The 14,230-nt window shown below is 24.5% G+C and overlaps 2 protein-coding genes across 2 annotated transcripts; one reads left to right on the forward strand and one right to left on the reverse strand.

The window, feature by feature from the left end:
- Positions 1-577: 577 nt before the first annotated feature.
- Positions 578-10,773, forward strand: Bm9210 (MB2, putative; the record flags this gene model as incomplete). The annotated part of the gene is made up of 17 exons (XM_043076189.1): positions 578-611; positions 1,140-1,247; positions 1,369-1,482; positions 1,775-1,860; positions 2,459-2,543; positions 2,818-2,925; positions 3,437-3,545; positions 3,993-4,381; positions 5,087-5,247; positions 5,618-5,666; positions 5,796-5,878; positions 6,690-6,913; positions 7,359-7,662; positions 8,385-8,542; positions 8,890-9,171; positions 9,554-9,637; positions 10,008-10,773. 17 exons carry the CDS (start codon positions 578-580, stop codon positions 10,771-10,773), a joined length of 3,144 nt encoding a protein of 1,047 aa, XP_042932123.1.
- Positions 10,774-11,314: 541 nt separating this feature from the next.
- On the reverse strand, positions 11,315-13,218 carry Bm2665 (conserved hypothetical protein,hypothetical protein; the record flags this gene model as incomplete). Its single annotated transcript, XM_001891643.2, has 4 exons — positions 11,315-11,577; positions 12,057-12,241; positions 12,417-12,528; positions 13,119-13,218. The coding sequence occupies 4 exons, from the start codon at positions 13,216-13,218 to the stop codon at positions 11,315-11,317; spliced, it is 660 nt and encodes a 219-aa protein (XP_001891678.2).
- Positions 13,219-14,230: the final 1,012 nt, after the last annotated feature.

Below are 14,230 nucleotides of genomic sequence, written 5' to 3' on the forward strand. Positions count from 1 at the left end.
TTTAATCCTTTAGAAGAGCACAGGGAGCTTTGATCAATTCAAACTTTTTACAAATATTTTGAAAAAATTTGCATATTTAACAAGTGACACAAGCAAAATATTTAAACGGAAAGTTCTTAAGACAAATTAATAAAGAAGAAAAGGTATCGGTTGGTTTTAATTTCTGATTTGCACAAATGTTGCGGAATTCATTTGTGTAATCTAGGTAGATAAAAAAAAAAAAAGTGGACATGTGGTTTTGGATTTGAAAAAGTAGGCTGAATTTCCTTTTCATTTTAAAATCGGAATAAGAAAGAAATATGGGAACAAGATTACGATCAGGAAAATAAAAAAATTCAAAGAAATAAAGGAGGATGAAGATATAAAGAGAAAACGAGAGAGAGAGAAGAAGGAGGTGGAGAGAAAGAACGAAGATGCTTTAATGAGTTAAATAAATTCTAGATTTGATTTGGTAATAAAATCAGGATTCGATCAAGTTCAATTTCAAATTTTTTTTTGTCAGATTTGAATAATTTAACTTTTTCATTGCAGTTCTTGTGAAATTTTGCTCAGTTAAGGATAATACAATTAGCTGATAATGCAGCAACATAATTTTTATCGACTAAAATTAGGTAAGAAATGGAAAAAAATGTTGATCACACTAATAATAATCAGCAAATTTGCAATGCATATTTGTGAAATACCAGTTATAACAAGTAACTGGAATGTTGCAAAAGAATAATCCGGTAAAAATCCGGTAAAAGATGTATTTAATTTTATTTCTAAAAATTATGAAGCAAAAGCAAGAAAAAATGCTTGAATATCACTATTGGTTTTGATAATCAATTTTTTTTAATCAATTTTTCCAGCAAACTTTATTTTTCAGGAATTAGGATTTTTCAATTATTACTATTATTATTAATATTATTATTATTATTATTATTACTATAATTAGTTATTATGTTTATTGTTACTATCATTATTATTAATATTGTTATCAGTATTATTACTATTTATTATTATTATTGTCATCATCATTATTAATACTATCATTATTGTTAATAAAATTTCAGATTTTAAGAATAATAATTTCAATATCAAATAATAATATAATATGTTTTCTTCTGGAGTATGTCCTTTCCTAGGTTTGCAAATTTCAGGTTTGCCAGGTACGACTAAAAGTGAAGTTTTACAAGGAAAATATGCCAAGCTAATCCTTCCAGCTGCTAGTAATGATTATTTGGATGCTGTTGTTACACATGTTGAATGTAAAATTATCCATTCATTTCATAATTAATCATTCCTTTTTAAAGAATTTTACAAGTAATTCAATCATGTTATCATTGCAACTGCTCATTTTAAATTTGTAAATTAATTATTTGTTTATAGCATGGACTACAGTTCATATACAATTAGCAAATGCTTATCATATATTATCAAAATTGCAAAAAGAACTAAAAAAAATATACCATACCACCAAATCACTATCAAATCCTCTCTCAGGTTATATTGATAATGGCAACAGCTGTTTTATGAGAAGAAATAAATTTGTATCAGTTAAATATTGTGTTGAGAATTTTGAGATTTGAGATAAATCAGAAAACTATTCATTTTGAAAACATTGCTTATTGATCGGTTTGATTACGATTACTTGTTGTATTATAAGACATAATGTGGAAAAAAAAAAAAACTAAACTAAATAATTTTAGAAAAAATAAGATAGAGAAAAAGATTAAATCAAATAATAAAATTTTTTTTTTAAATATGAAATAATGTTCGGTTAAAAATCTTACAGGTTCAGCTGGAATTATGAAATATGGCTTACAAAATGAATGCTATCGTGTACTTATTATTAAACGTGTCGATCCAACATTAATATTTGTAAGTTATAAAAATATGAGTAAAAATGCATATGTGATTGCATTATGATGATTAAAGTTTATCGCGATATTGTCCTAAAACTTGATGACAACTTTTTTTTCATTTAATTTTGATTTCGTTTGCATTTTAATATTGATAATAATTGTTTTTTCTTCTTTAAGAGATCTTTTTATCATTCATTTGTTGTCTGTTATAATATATTTGCCAGGAAAAATTATGTTAAAATTTTTTAACTTTGCAATGAAAATAAAAATTTCAAACTAACCAAACATTTAACTGTAACTGTTATCCATCTTTTTTAAATGCCTTATACAGGAGATTTTTTGATAAAATTTATTTCAGTCAATGAAGTATTTGTTTAAATAAGTTTTCATTGATTTAAACAAATAGCTTAGTGATTGCATGAGCTTAAAAATAATATTTTAATTGCAAGCTAAAAAATTTAACTCGAATGTTTTAATTGAAAATTTCAAATTTTTTTTTTTTTTTTTTTTGATAAATGTGTTTTTACAAATAATAGATGATGATTAATTAAATTTGATCATCAATTATCTAGCAGTAACTTAATGTAAAAGATAATATTTGTGTAATAATCAAGGTACGATTTGTCGATTTCGGTTATACAGATGTTGCAACAAAACAGCTAATTCATCCAATACCAAAAAATTTAACTGCCATACCTGGTCTGTTTAACATTTAGCACCTAATACTTATACAAAGTATGATTGATCTGATTTTTTCTTTTTTTTTTTTTTTACTTTTAATGATTTAACATTTGGTTTCAAATAAAAATTTGATTAACCTAATTTAGTTATTTTTTGCATTTGTAATTTGTGTTACAAATATTTTTTCTTTTGGGAGGGGAGGGGGAGAGGGCTAATTTAGCTGTGTTACTAAATAATTGTCAGAAGATTTTAATTATTGCTAAATTGTAGCAGAAATGAAATGATTTTGTAGCGCAAGCATTTCCAATACGAATGGAATTAAAACAAGGCATAGCTGGATCAGTGTCGTTTAATGCTTTTCGAAAATATTTAACAAATGCGCAAGTTATCATTCAATTAGGTTTATCAGTTTATCAGTTTTTTTTTTGCTTGTTTATCTTGCATCAAATTAGAATTTAACAGTGAAAAAAGTAACTAATTTTGGCCGAAAATTTGTAAATTCAAACATTTGATATTAACATATAAGAGATTAGTGTAGTAGGTAAAAAAAGCTCGATTTTGATTATAAAAATACAGAAATGAATGTCAGTTGATTAATGTTCTAATTTTTTTCATCCCATTTGATAAATTTAGATAAATTTTCTTTTCTATCAAATCTTTTCTATCATTTAAAACTAAATAATCAATTTTGAACATTTCAAATTTAACATCTTGTTTAAATGCGTAAAATGAATACTTCTGGGGTTTACTAAGATTACTTTAAACCAAAAATGCATTTTGCACAATCATTTTGTCTTATTAAACTTATATAAATTTTCTAGCCAAAAAAAAAAAAATAAAATAAATAAAATCTTAAAAAAAATTAAAACTGATTTTCGGATGATAATATTTTTGCGAATGACAAAATACAGGTAATAAAACTGTGAATGATTCTTTCATGGGAGTTATACATGTGATTGATGAAAGCAATAGATGGCATTGGATGAATGAAGCAATCGAATCAAAAATTCCTATCAAAAAGTATCTAAATATTTCTATAAAATATGTAATTCAAATAAAAAAGTTCGCTTAGTTAACATATGATCGGAAAAAAATAAAAATAACTATTAAAATTTAATTTAAAGTTAACATATGATCGGAAAAAAATAAAAATAACTATTAAAATTTAATTTAAAACCATCTGTACGTTTAATTATAAGTATACAGTTGATGATTTCATATTTATGATCAAACTCATTATGTTTTATAAATTCATTTCTCTTTAATAAATCAATACATCATAGTTTTTATTTTAATTAAAATAAGTAAACCCAATATTTTGCAAAATATATTTCGATATGAGGATAATGAAAAATTATTTCTAAAGTCTAAAATTTTGAAACTTTCTTTTAATATAATTAGTTTTTCAAAAAAACTATACTTTACTTGAAGTGATGCAATAACCAATTACTAAGTTTTTACATTTAGATTAGTGATCAATGCTAATGATAATGAAGGTGAAGAAATGATGGCTTATATCAGTGATGATTTTAATAATCAGCCAATGAGGATGATAATCAAGCCATCCGGAAAAATTGATTCAATAGAAAATGAAAATAATCCGAAAATGATTGATCAGCACAAAAATAATGATAATCAAATAAATGATAACGATTGGAAAAATGACCAAAATGAACAGCTTCAACTGATTGATGATAATAACAGTGATAGGAAAATTATTGTTGATAATCTTGGAAACAAAATTGTGATAGATAAAAGCGATAAGGAAACGAATGGTGCAGAAAGAAAATATGATAAGCAAGGAAAAAATTATCGAAGTTCAGCACAGTTATCAGGAAATAATCAGAATCATCAAGGTAAAACTGATTTTGTTTAATATTATCATTAATTTAACAGTTTTTTAAAGTATTAGTGTTATCATCGGATGAAAAGTGATAAGTTAAATATTTTGCATTGAAACAATTTTTTATTTGATTTTCAAGGAATTTTAATTAGGATTTAAATTTTATCAACAAATTGAAATGAATGAAAATTGATTTTCTTTGTACTGAAGCTTAAAAGTTCAATATTAGAAAGGTCAAGATCAAAATAACAAATTTAACATGCTAACTTTAAAGATTATTAAATTTGATCAAGTTATCGCAGAATAATTTTTTCAAGAAAAATGAGTTGTTTTTTTTTTTTTTGATGAAAATCTCTTTTTAAAATGTTAGAATAAATTTGAACAATGAACTTTTTCAAAATCTGAGAAAAAAGAGGAAGAAATTATTAAAATTTTGATAATTTTAAACGGGAATGGATAGGTTTTATCAAAGGAAGCAATTATTTTGTTAAAATATATTTGTTCTTAGTGGTATAAAGATAAAGCAGATAAAAAATGATTTCTTTTGCTTTTTTTTTTTCAAATCATTTAAAAAAAAAAAAAAAATTGTTTCATTATTTATCGCCATAAATTTTATTTAATTTAATCTAAATTAATTTTGTTATCACTAATTCAATGTTAAACGATATGAAACTGTAAAATTGGCATATTGATAACAATTATCATTTATCATTTATAGATAAACAAGTGAATGCGGTTAAACTGCGACCATTAGATGAAGCACAAAAAAGGGAAAAAAATCGTAAAAAACTATCTAAAAATGAGGAAAATGAAAATTATGAAAATTTGGATAGCTTTATATCAAGAAATTATCAAGAATTAAATAATATTACCAATAAAGTAAGATATCTCACTTCGACATTTTACTGCATTTGAAGTTTATATTTATAATTATATATTGGAATTACCAATTTATTTATTTGTAACTATAATTACCTAATTTAAATCAACAATTTCAATTTAACAATTTTCAAATATCAAATTAATAATTTTCAACAAATGGAGACTATCAATTTAGTCAATAATGACGCATAGCATAAAAAAAAAAAAAAAAAAAAAAAAAAAAACGAAATTTCAAACATACAAATAAAATTGTTTTATAAAAAATTAAATACACTAGGTGAAAATACCCTAACAAATTCATTTTTTTTTCCTTTGGTAATTTTTTTTTTTTTAGTTATTCATTTCATTCATTGATTTACTATTTTAGAATTTCGATAAACTACAACAAACGACACCATATCAAATTAATTTGAAAAGTTTGTTTGTTTGTTTTTGTTTTTTCTTTTAAACTATAAACCGTAATTATTAAAGAAAGGAATGAATGAAAGAAAGCATTATATACAGTAGTCAATTAATACATAACAGGAAATACGTTATCAGTTCAGAAGGTAGTTACGTAATTCCGGATGGAAACATTGAAGATAATCCGGATATAATGATGAATATTTTGCAGTGTCAACAAATCCCGGTAATTCATCAATATGGATTATAATTCTAGCGAGTCTAATAGTGGCTTTTGTTTTCATTATTGTATTCGTTCGAAAAAGAAAATGGATTCTATCGTTTGTTAACGAATTAAATTTAATTTTTTTTTTTTTTTTTAGATTAATTAATTAAGCTGTCGAAAAGTTATTCTAAAGGATATTGGATATTAGTGAAATGCTAATTAGAATTCAAAATTAAAACTAATCCAAGTGCTAAGTTAATGCTAATTAAATCAAGTGATTAAAAAAAAAAAATCAAATGCTAATTTATACTAATTAAAAAACAAAACTGCCTAGCACAAAAAATATTTTGCTGTTTTTAACTTTATTTGAACCAAATTTTTTTTATTTATTTTTATTATTAAGTAATATTTTAGTCAATACGAAAATCTCATTGATTATAACTTATGAAAACGAATTTTATTCGAAAAATGAGACATATAATATGTTAATGAAATTTATTACAATTTTGGAACACAAATTTACTAATTTTGATTTACCGCGAATTTGACAAATTATACTCTTTAAACTTTTCATTTTTTTTTGGAAAAAAAAATTATTTATTTTCAGAAAAATAAATAGACAAAACAATGAAAAAACATTTATAAATGATCTCAAGGTTGATCAATTAATTCTTTTTTTTTTTTTCCAGGGATAATTAAAAAATTTTGCATGATACACTTCACAAATTAATTTAAAATTTGAACTCTTTTAAAAAGTAAGATATGGAAAGAAAATTTGCATAAAGCATTTTTAATTTGCCATGATATTAAATTTTGATTATTTTAATTTCAGATTAATCATCCAATTGCAACAAAAAATAGTGTATTGGAAGGATCAACAGAAACGAGTCAAACTACTACTAGCAATTCATGGAAAAATGCTGGAAGAGAAAAAAATTTGACAACTCTCGATAATAAATTAAAAACGGAAGATTTGGGCTCTGTAATTGGTTTAATGGCTTATGGTAGTTTGAAAGATGACATTGATAATAATTTAAAGAGAAGGTATAACAATAGGTAAGTGCTTTTGATAAATTTAAATCTAAAAAATTAAGTTTCTTTAAAAATAACCACTTCTATCTTATATTTGCTTAAATTTTCTTTCAAAGAATTTTAAAACTTTTTAAGCATTTATTGATGACAATTTAAAATAAATTAGAATCTGTGCATATACTTTTAATAAAAATTTTATTTGAAAAGTTGAGATGATCAATTTAAATAATAATTCCATTAGTTAGTACTAGTGGAATATCTATTTTCATATTCTGTTATTCATTCAGGTATTATTGTTGTAGCAATAGGTTTATTATTGCATTTGTTAAAATTCTTAGATTAATTGCAATGTATTTCAGATATTTAATTGCTCAATGCATTTGTTAGCTAGCAGATAGCATTTCAATCAATGATCATTGTTTTAGCTTCAAATTTCAAGTAGTTCTCAAATAATTTACAGCAATTTCAGTGCTTTTCGACAATATGCTGGTCGCTCAATTACTGATTTCAATTTGCCATTGTCGTCAACTTCCACTGATTATACGACAAATACTCAAGAAAGATCACAAATCATAGTGAGAAATCAAGATAATAAAATGAATAATAATAATAATAGTTTTAGCGAAGAGTTAATTGACATATATTCGGCAAAGTTTACCTCCGAAAGCACTGATAACGATCAGTTAGAGTTATCAGCTAGCATCGATGATACAACACTAACTGATATCGTTAATAGGAAGCAAAATATGAGATCAAGAAATCATCGATGTAAGGTTTGTGTGTGTTTTATTTTTGACATTTCATATATGCATCAGAAAATAAAACTGCAATTACAGATTATTTTATTCTTTTCTACATTGAAATTTGTATATTGTGGAAATTAAGTATGTAAAACTGAGAATATAAGATTTCAATATTTTATCCCTTACATAAGTAAGTAAAAATTAAAATATTCCAATATTTCATATTTTTTTTTTTTAAATAATTCATTGATATGATCAATTTTTTTAAGTTAATTCAGCAAGAAATAAAACTACAATTACAGATTTATTTTGCACTTTTTTTGCAATAGAATTTATTTAAAAAAAAAATATATCAATGATTAATTAAAAGGTAAAATATTGGAATATATAATATTGTATTTTATCTTTTACATAAGTAAAAATTAGAATATTCCAACATTTGATTCCAATATTTTATCATTTACGTAAGTAAACATTTGAATATCCCAATATCTTTTTAAATAATCCACTGATTACTAAAAAAATTAAAAAGAAAATTGAATAAATTATAAATTATATAGTTTTAAAATGCTTCTACACCTGCATAATAATGAACTTTTAGTTATTTTCTTAACAGAAATACATTTTTGATTTCAATATTTTTGGAAAATTTTAATTTACATATATTTTAAAATGTTAAATAAATGATGAATGATTGTAAAATTATATAAACACTTGCAATATTTATGTAAAGTTGTCTTTTCATTTTATAGAATAATCGAAAGAATGGGACATTCATAGAAAAGGAAATGTCAACCGATGACGATGAATCATCGTCAGATGTGTCACCATCAAATAGTATGAGTTCAACAAAAACTACTGATACTTCCACTGAAGCAACAGCAAAATATAACTCAACAAAAATCATTCAGTATGATATTTATTTTACTCTTTACTCATTTTTAAATTTAAAATTTAAAAGTTAAATTTAAAAATTCCAAATAATACCCATATTTGTAGCACAATTTACATATATGATTTTTCATTTCTTTAAAACAATATCAAAATAATTTTTTATCGTATGAAATAATTTTATGCATAATGGATAATTACTTAATTTGATCAACAAGAGTGTACAAAATATGCAAATTAATCAGAATATGTATTCATTTAGCATTGAATATTTGAGGATTAAAATTTGAATAAAAATTTAATTCCAATTATTAATTAATGATTTATTTGTTTATCTAGAAGATATGAAATTATTGTTGTTTACAGAAATGAAATCGCAAATCATTCCGACAATCAACTGATAACTTCATTACCTAAAAGGACAACTCATACAAGTAAATGGATAAGAAGTGATATGATACAAAATGATAGCTATGTTAACACTCAACAAAATTCAAACTTTGAACGAAGCAAATTACAGCAACCAGATTCAGTTCCTGAATCGAATTCCATTTCACGAACTTCTCCGGTCCGGCATACGCTATCATCATCGTCATCATCATTCACTCAAACAAATCGTTCTTTGTCAAATGAAAATATCGAGGAAAAGTTAGTCATTTGCATTAATTATAAAATTCGTCTATAATTGGCTTTAATTATGAAAAATTTTTGATGCATTTATTTTTTGATTCACCTGCAATTGCATAAATTTGAATTTCAACTTTTAATTAGTCAAAATTTCTGTTTTATTCTTAGTTTTTTTCTTTTTTTTTTTCAAAAGAAATTTTTTTATGAAATCTAAAGTAACATTGAAATAAGAGTATTCAATTTATAGATGAAATTTACTAATTTATTATTCACAAACTTATCCATCCTCAGTGCTAACGTAATCACTAATTTTATGAACTACCTCCGATCAATTTTAATAACCTTACAAGTAATTAAAAAAGATAGCAATTTTAAAATCTGATATATATATATATATTTGCAGCAAATATCAGTATGCAAATTCGGTACATTCATCTGACTTCGAAATACCTTCTTACCTAAATACTATCCCTAAATCATCCTACAGGTACGATGTTTACTTGAGTGCTGTCAATTATTCCGAAATTAAAATTTTATTCTCAATAATATTCGATTACTGGAAAGACTAGAAAAATTCGAAATCGAATAGAACAAAAATTAAGATGAAACTTTTTACACAGTTGAATGTTCTTTTTTTTTTTTTCATACAACTTTTTTCGAAAATTACAAAATGTCAAATTAATTTATAGAGTCAATTCTTTTTTAAAGTCTTAAGCATGAAAGAATCCATTTAGGCTTATTTATTTTGCTAATGAAGAAAATCCTATACTTTATAGACAAAGCTGACTAATTAAATCTCAGAATTGAACAATTTAAACTAAATTAAAATTATTTTAACAATAATTTCCTTTTTGCAGTCAACAATTCACTTATGAGACATCACAAGAATGGATATGTCCACAACAAATCAATGATATCAAGAAATGGTCACCATTATTAATACAAGAAAGAACAAATAGCACACAAACTCATACAAATTCGAAATTAACACAACACTTCAGGATTCTACCGGAAAATGTAAAAACTCATACAAATAGTAATAATAGTATATATTCCGAATCAACACAAACCAATAGGATTCTACCAATATATCAATTAGAAAATATACCAAAGAGATTTTCAAGTGAGACTAATGCAGTCAAATACATGTCGAAATCATTTCATCAAATTGATGAAACCGCAAAAATTTCATCAATTCATCAATCACAAAAATATCCATGTATTCATTCAATACCAAGTGAAACAACAAGTGCATCAGATGCATCTAGAACATATTGTATGGATTTTCAAACATCTCTACCATATAAATCTACTGAAAATGAACAAATTAGTAAATCTGAACAGTGTATCGAATCGTATCCAAGAACGAATGTACAATTTATTCATTCAGAATTATCATCAGAAATAGCACAAACAGAAGAATCAAGTTTAATGGAAGGTTTGAAAATGAAAATAGTACTGATACCAAGACATTATCAATTATCACATAATGATACTACAGAAGATGAAGAATGCTACAGTGATCAAAAAATTGATCAATACGAAAGCATATCATCTTTTAATTCATCAGCAACAAGCATAACTTATGAAAGTATCCATGATTTAGCAACATTTAAATCATAATAGCATTATCCTTTTTTTTTTTTTTATTTATCTCATCAGTGAATTTGAAATGATTGTTGACTGGCAAATATTGATTAGCAATATTAATTGTTTGCTAAAAAAAAAAAAAAAAAATCAACTATATAAATATTTAATATTATTTAAAAGTGAATGTTGAAGATGAAATCATGAAATATTTTAAGACTGATCAATTTGTCGTATTGCTAATCAATGCTAATAATTTTTATAGTAGTGCAATTGTGGGAAATGTTATGGAAGATTATTTTAACAAAGCTTAAAAATTATCATATCATTGTCATCTCGTATTTCTCATTTACTATCAAAGCATTTCTTTAAAAAGAAAGAAAGTGAAGAAATAAATAAGTTATATTTGTTGTTGATTACTGTTTCTTCATATGACAATATTTTATTCATATATCCATTATAAATATGTAATTTACATTTGTATACCAGTGAATAAATATTATGAACAAAACAGAGAAATTTCACAAAAATGAAAGAGATATCATGAAGAAAGGAATTACAAAAAGGAAAACAAGTGTTATCCAATCGCAGAAACATTTTTAGAATTGATAGAGAATTGCCATAAATCAACTTCTATGTCTACTGATTGTCGTCGATGATATGAGTATGTTGCGGGTAAATTCCAACGTAGTTGTGCAATGCAGTCAGCACTAATATCGGGTAACTTTTGGGCAACGAATTTAACAATATATTGTCTTGTACTACTTTTATGCAACGAGAAAAGTTTTCCATTTTTCTTTAGAATCGATAAACCTGCTTTGACAAATCGTAAATCCATGCCTGAAATCATGAATAAAAAATGACTATTTTCATTATCATTTCATTATTCTTATTCAATGATCTCCCTTTTTGAAGATCCCATCAATAATAAGAAACATAAAAATCAATTTTTAAGCTTTTTAAAAGCCAATTTCTAGTTTAAATTAAGTAACTATTCTGGTAGTGTATATGGTGATAATAAAATAACGTAAAATTAATAAAAATTATTTAATCTAATAAAAACTTTCTCAAAGTCTTACAGCAGTAAAAATAAATTTCATATATATCATTGCAGTCACCTACAGCTCGATTTAGAACTTTCTTACCCGAAGCAGTTAATGTTAGCCATTAATTGCCGCAAGAAAAAAAAAAAACAATATAAGTATAACTTAATTATTATCAAAAATACATTAAATGACCAATTCTGATAATCTCTAGCAATAAAATATTATAGTAAAAAAGTATATTCAATATAGTTAAGTTATACATTAAAAAATTACCTGCGTTATTTTTGGTACCAAACGGTGGATTCATGATAACAGTATCAAAAATAGGCTTTAAAGCACTGATATTCTTTGTAACATCCAAACAGATCACATCAACAACATTACCCAAATCACAGCGCTCAATATTATTTCGACAAATATTGATTGCTTCTTCATCAATTTCAATACCTAATCCATAACTGAAAATGTCTAAATTGTATTTTTCTTAATAATATTTTCCATTTTTTTTTTCTTCATAATTATAACTTGTTTGAGATATCTGTACCATTCCTATATCTTACATGTAACTAGTTTTTTTCAACTTTTATATAGACTACTTTATTTTTAGATTTTCAAATTTATGTATAAATATACCTTGCACCAAGTTTAACAGCTCCTAGAAGTAATATACCAGGACCACAACCCAAATCCGCAACAGTGCAACCGTCCATACATCCTTCCTCTGCGACCGCATTCAATATTGCTTCTGAAAAAAAAACAAAAACAAATTATCAGTTTCAATTTCAATTGAATTTGCAGAATTACAAGCATAAGATTTCCGATATAATCTGAATTTCTTTTTTTTTTTTTTTTTTCAACGATGAACATGCCCATGCTGCTATGAATCCGTAATTGAGATGCTAGAACTTTCAAAGAAAAACCGGAAATTCTATTTGTCAATCAACCCGACGGTTAATATTATCAATGAAGTAATATAGGTGAAGATATCTGTGATCATAATTTCGAGATTTAATTTTTTGCAATGCATTAAGCTATTCAATTAAAGTATTATGAAAAATAATAATATCTCAAAGCATATACTAAAGTATAGAAAATATCCCTCAAAATAAAATGACATGTGACATGAAACATTGATTTAAACAGTATCAGTTGTTCACCAAAATAGCTTTTCTGGTTCATAAAGATAAATAAAAGTATATGTTAGCAAAATTTTCAACCGTATAAATAAACATTTATGAACTGTCCCAAATGACAAAAATTAAGGTGACAAGAGACAACAAAATTCTCAAATAACCCAATTTTTTTTAATCATCTAATAAAATAAATAATGCCTACCTGCGAGTTCAACACTGGTTGAGTATTGCTCCAATTGCAGTTTGAAATTTTGAAATGTTTCAATTTGCGACAGGAAACATTCCAAATGTTTCTTTTTCATATTTTAATAATGATTAATGAGCATCTGTCACGAAATAAACTCCTAGAATTTTGAATTAATAATTTTAAGAAAATGCATTTATAAATTGCATTATCGTTCACATAAACTAAACGGGAACAAGATTAAAGTACAGTTTTATTTATTATTTCTTTCTTCAAAGAATTCATATTAAAAATTCTTAATTCATATTTCTATCAATTTTTGAAACATATAAAATTTAAACAACAGTATCTTTACTTTCTCTAAAGCTATTCATAATTCTCAAGACCAAACAATTTGCAAATACTTTCTCTTTTGGCCTTTTAACTTAAGAAGTCATCTTAATGCCTAACCATTGCAAATGAACGGTGCAATGATAGTTTAAACTATTTTATCAACTACAATCAAAAGATGCAAGAAAGACATTTTAGTTGGAAATTTTAATTATCTTTAACGAAGTCTGACAAATATTAGACATTGACATTAAAAATTAATTAGATTACAAAAAAACTCTTTGCCGAGGAAATTAAAAAGAAACATGTATTGAAAATCAAAAAAAAAAAAAAAAAAATCAAGCGAAATAACGCGAAATGAAAGATTTTAATGTATTATATAATTCATAATGAAATGAAAGTGTATTTCAAGTGTGTATTTAAATTAAAATACATTGTAAACAACACACAAATATTAACTGAGTTTAAAATTTTTAGCAAAAGTAAAATGAGCATTTACTGGATCAACCACTTTATCAATCCATAATGCACACTTTTGTTTTGTTTTGTTTTTTTTTGCTATCACAACCATTTCCAACAACAATAACAACAACAATAATAATAATAGTAAGAGCAAAATGCAGCAGTATGATACAGAAAGAATAAAATAGAGAATTTCAATTTTAGAAAATTTCGTATTATCATTGTTAAGATAATATGTAGGATTCACGAAATGAAAGACATATTGTACTGACTGGTTGTAAAACTACACTAGCATAAGTTTAGCTAAACAAAAGCCTTATTTCCCAACTGTCTAATAT

The sequence above is a fragment of the Brugia malayi genome, assembly GCF_000002995.4.
Source record: "Brugia malayi strain FR3 genome assembly, contig: Bm_v4_Chr1_scaffold_001, whole genome shotgun sequence".
In the NCBI taxonomy this organism is placed as follows: domain Eukaryota; kingdom Metazoa; phylum Nematoda; class Chromadorea; order Rhabditida; family Onchocercidae; genus Brugia; species Brugia malayi.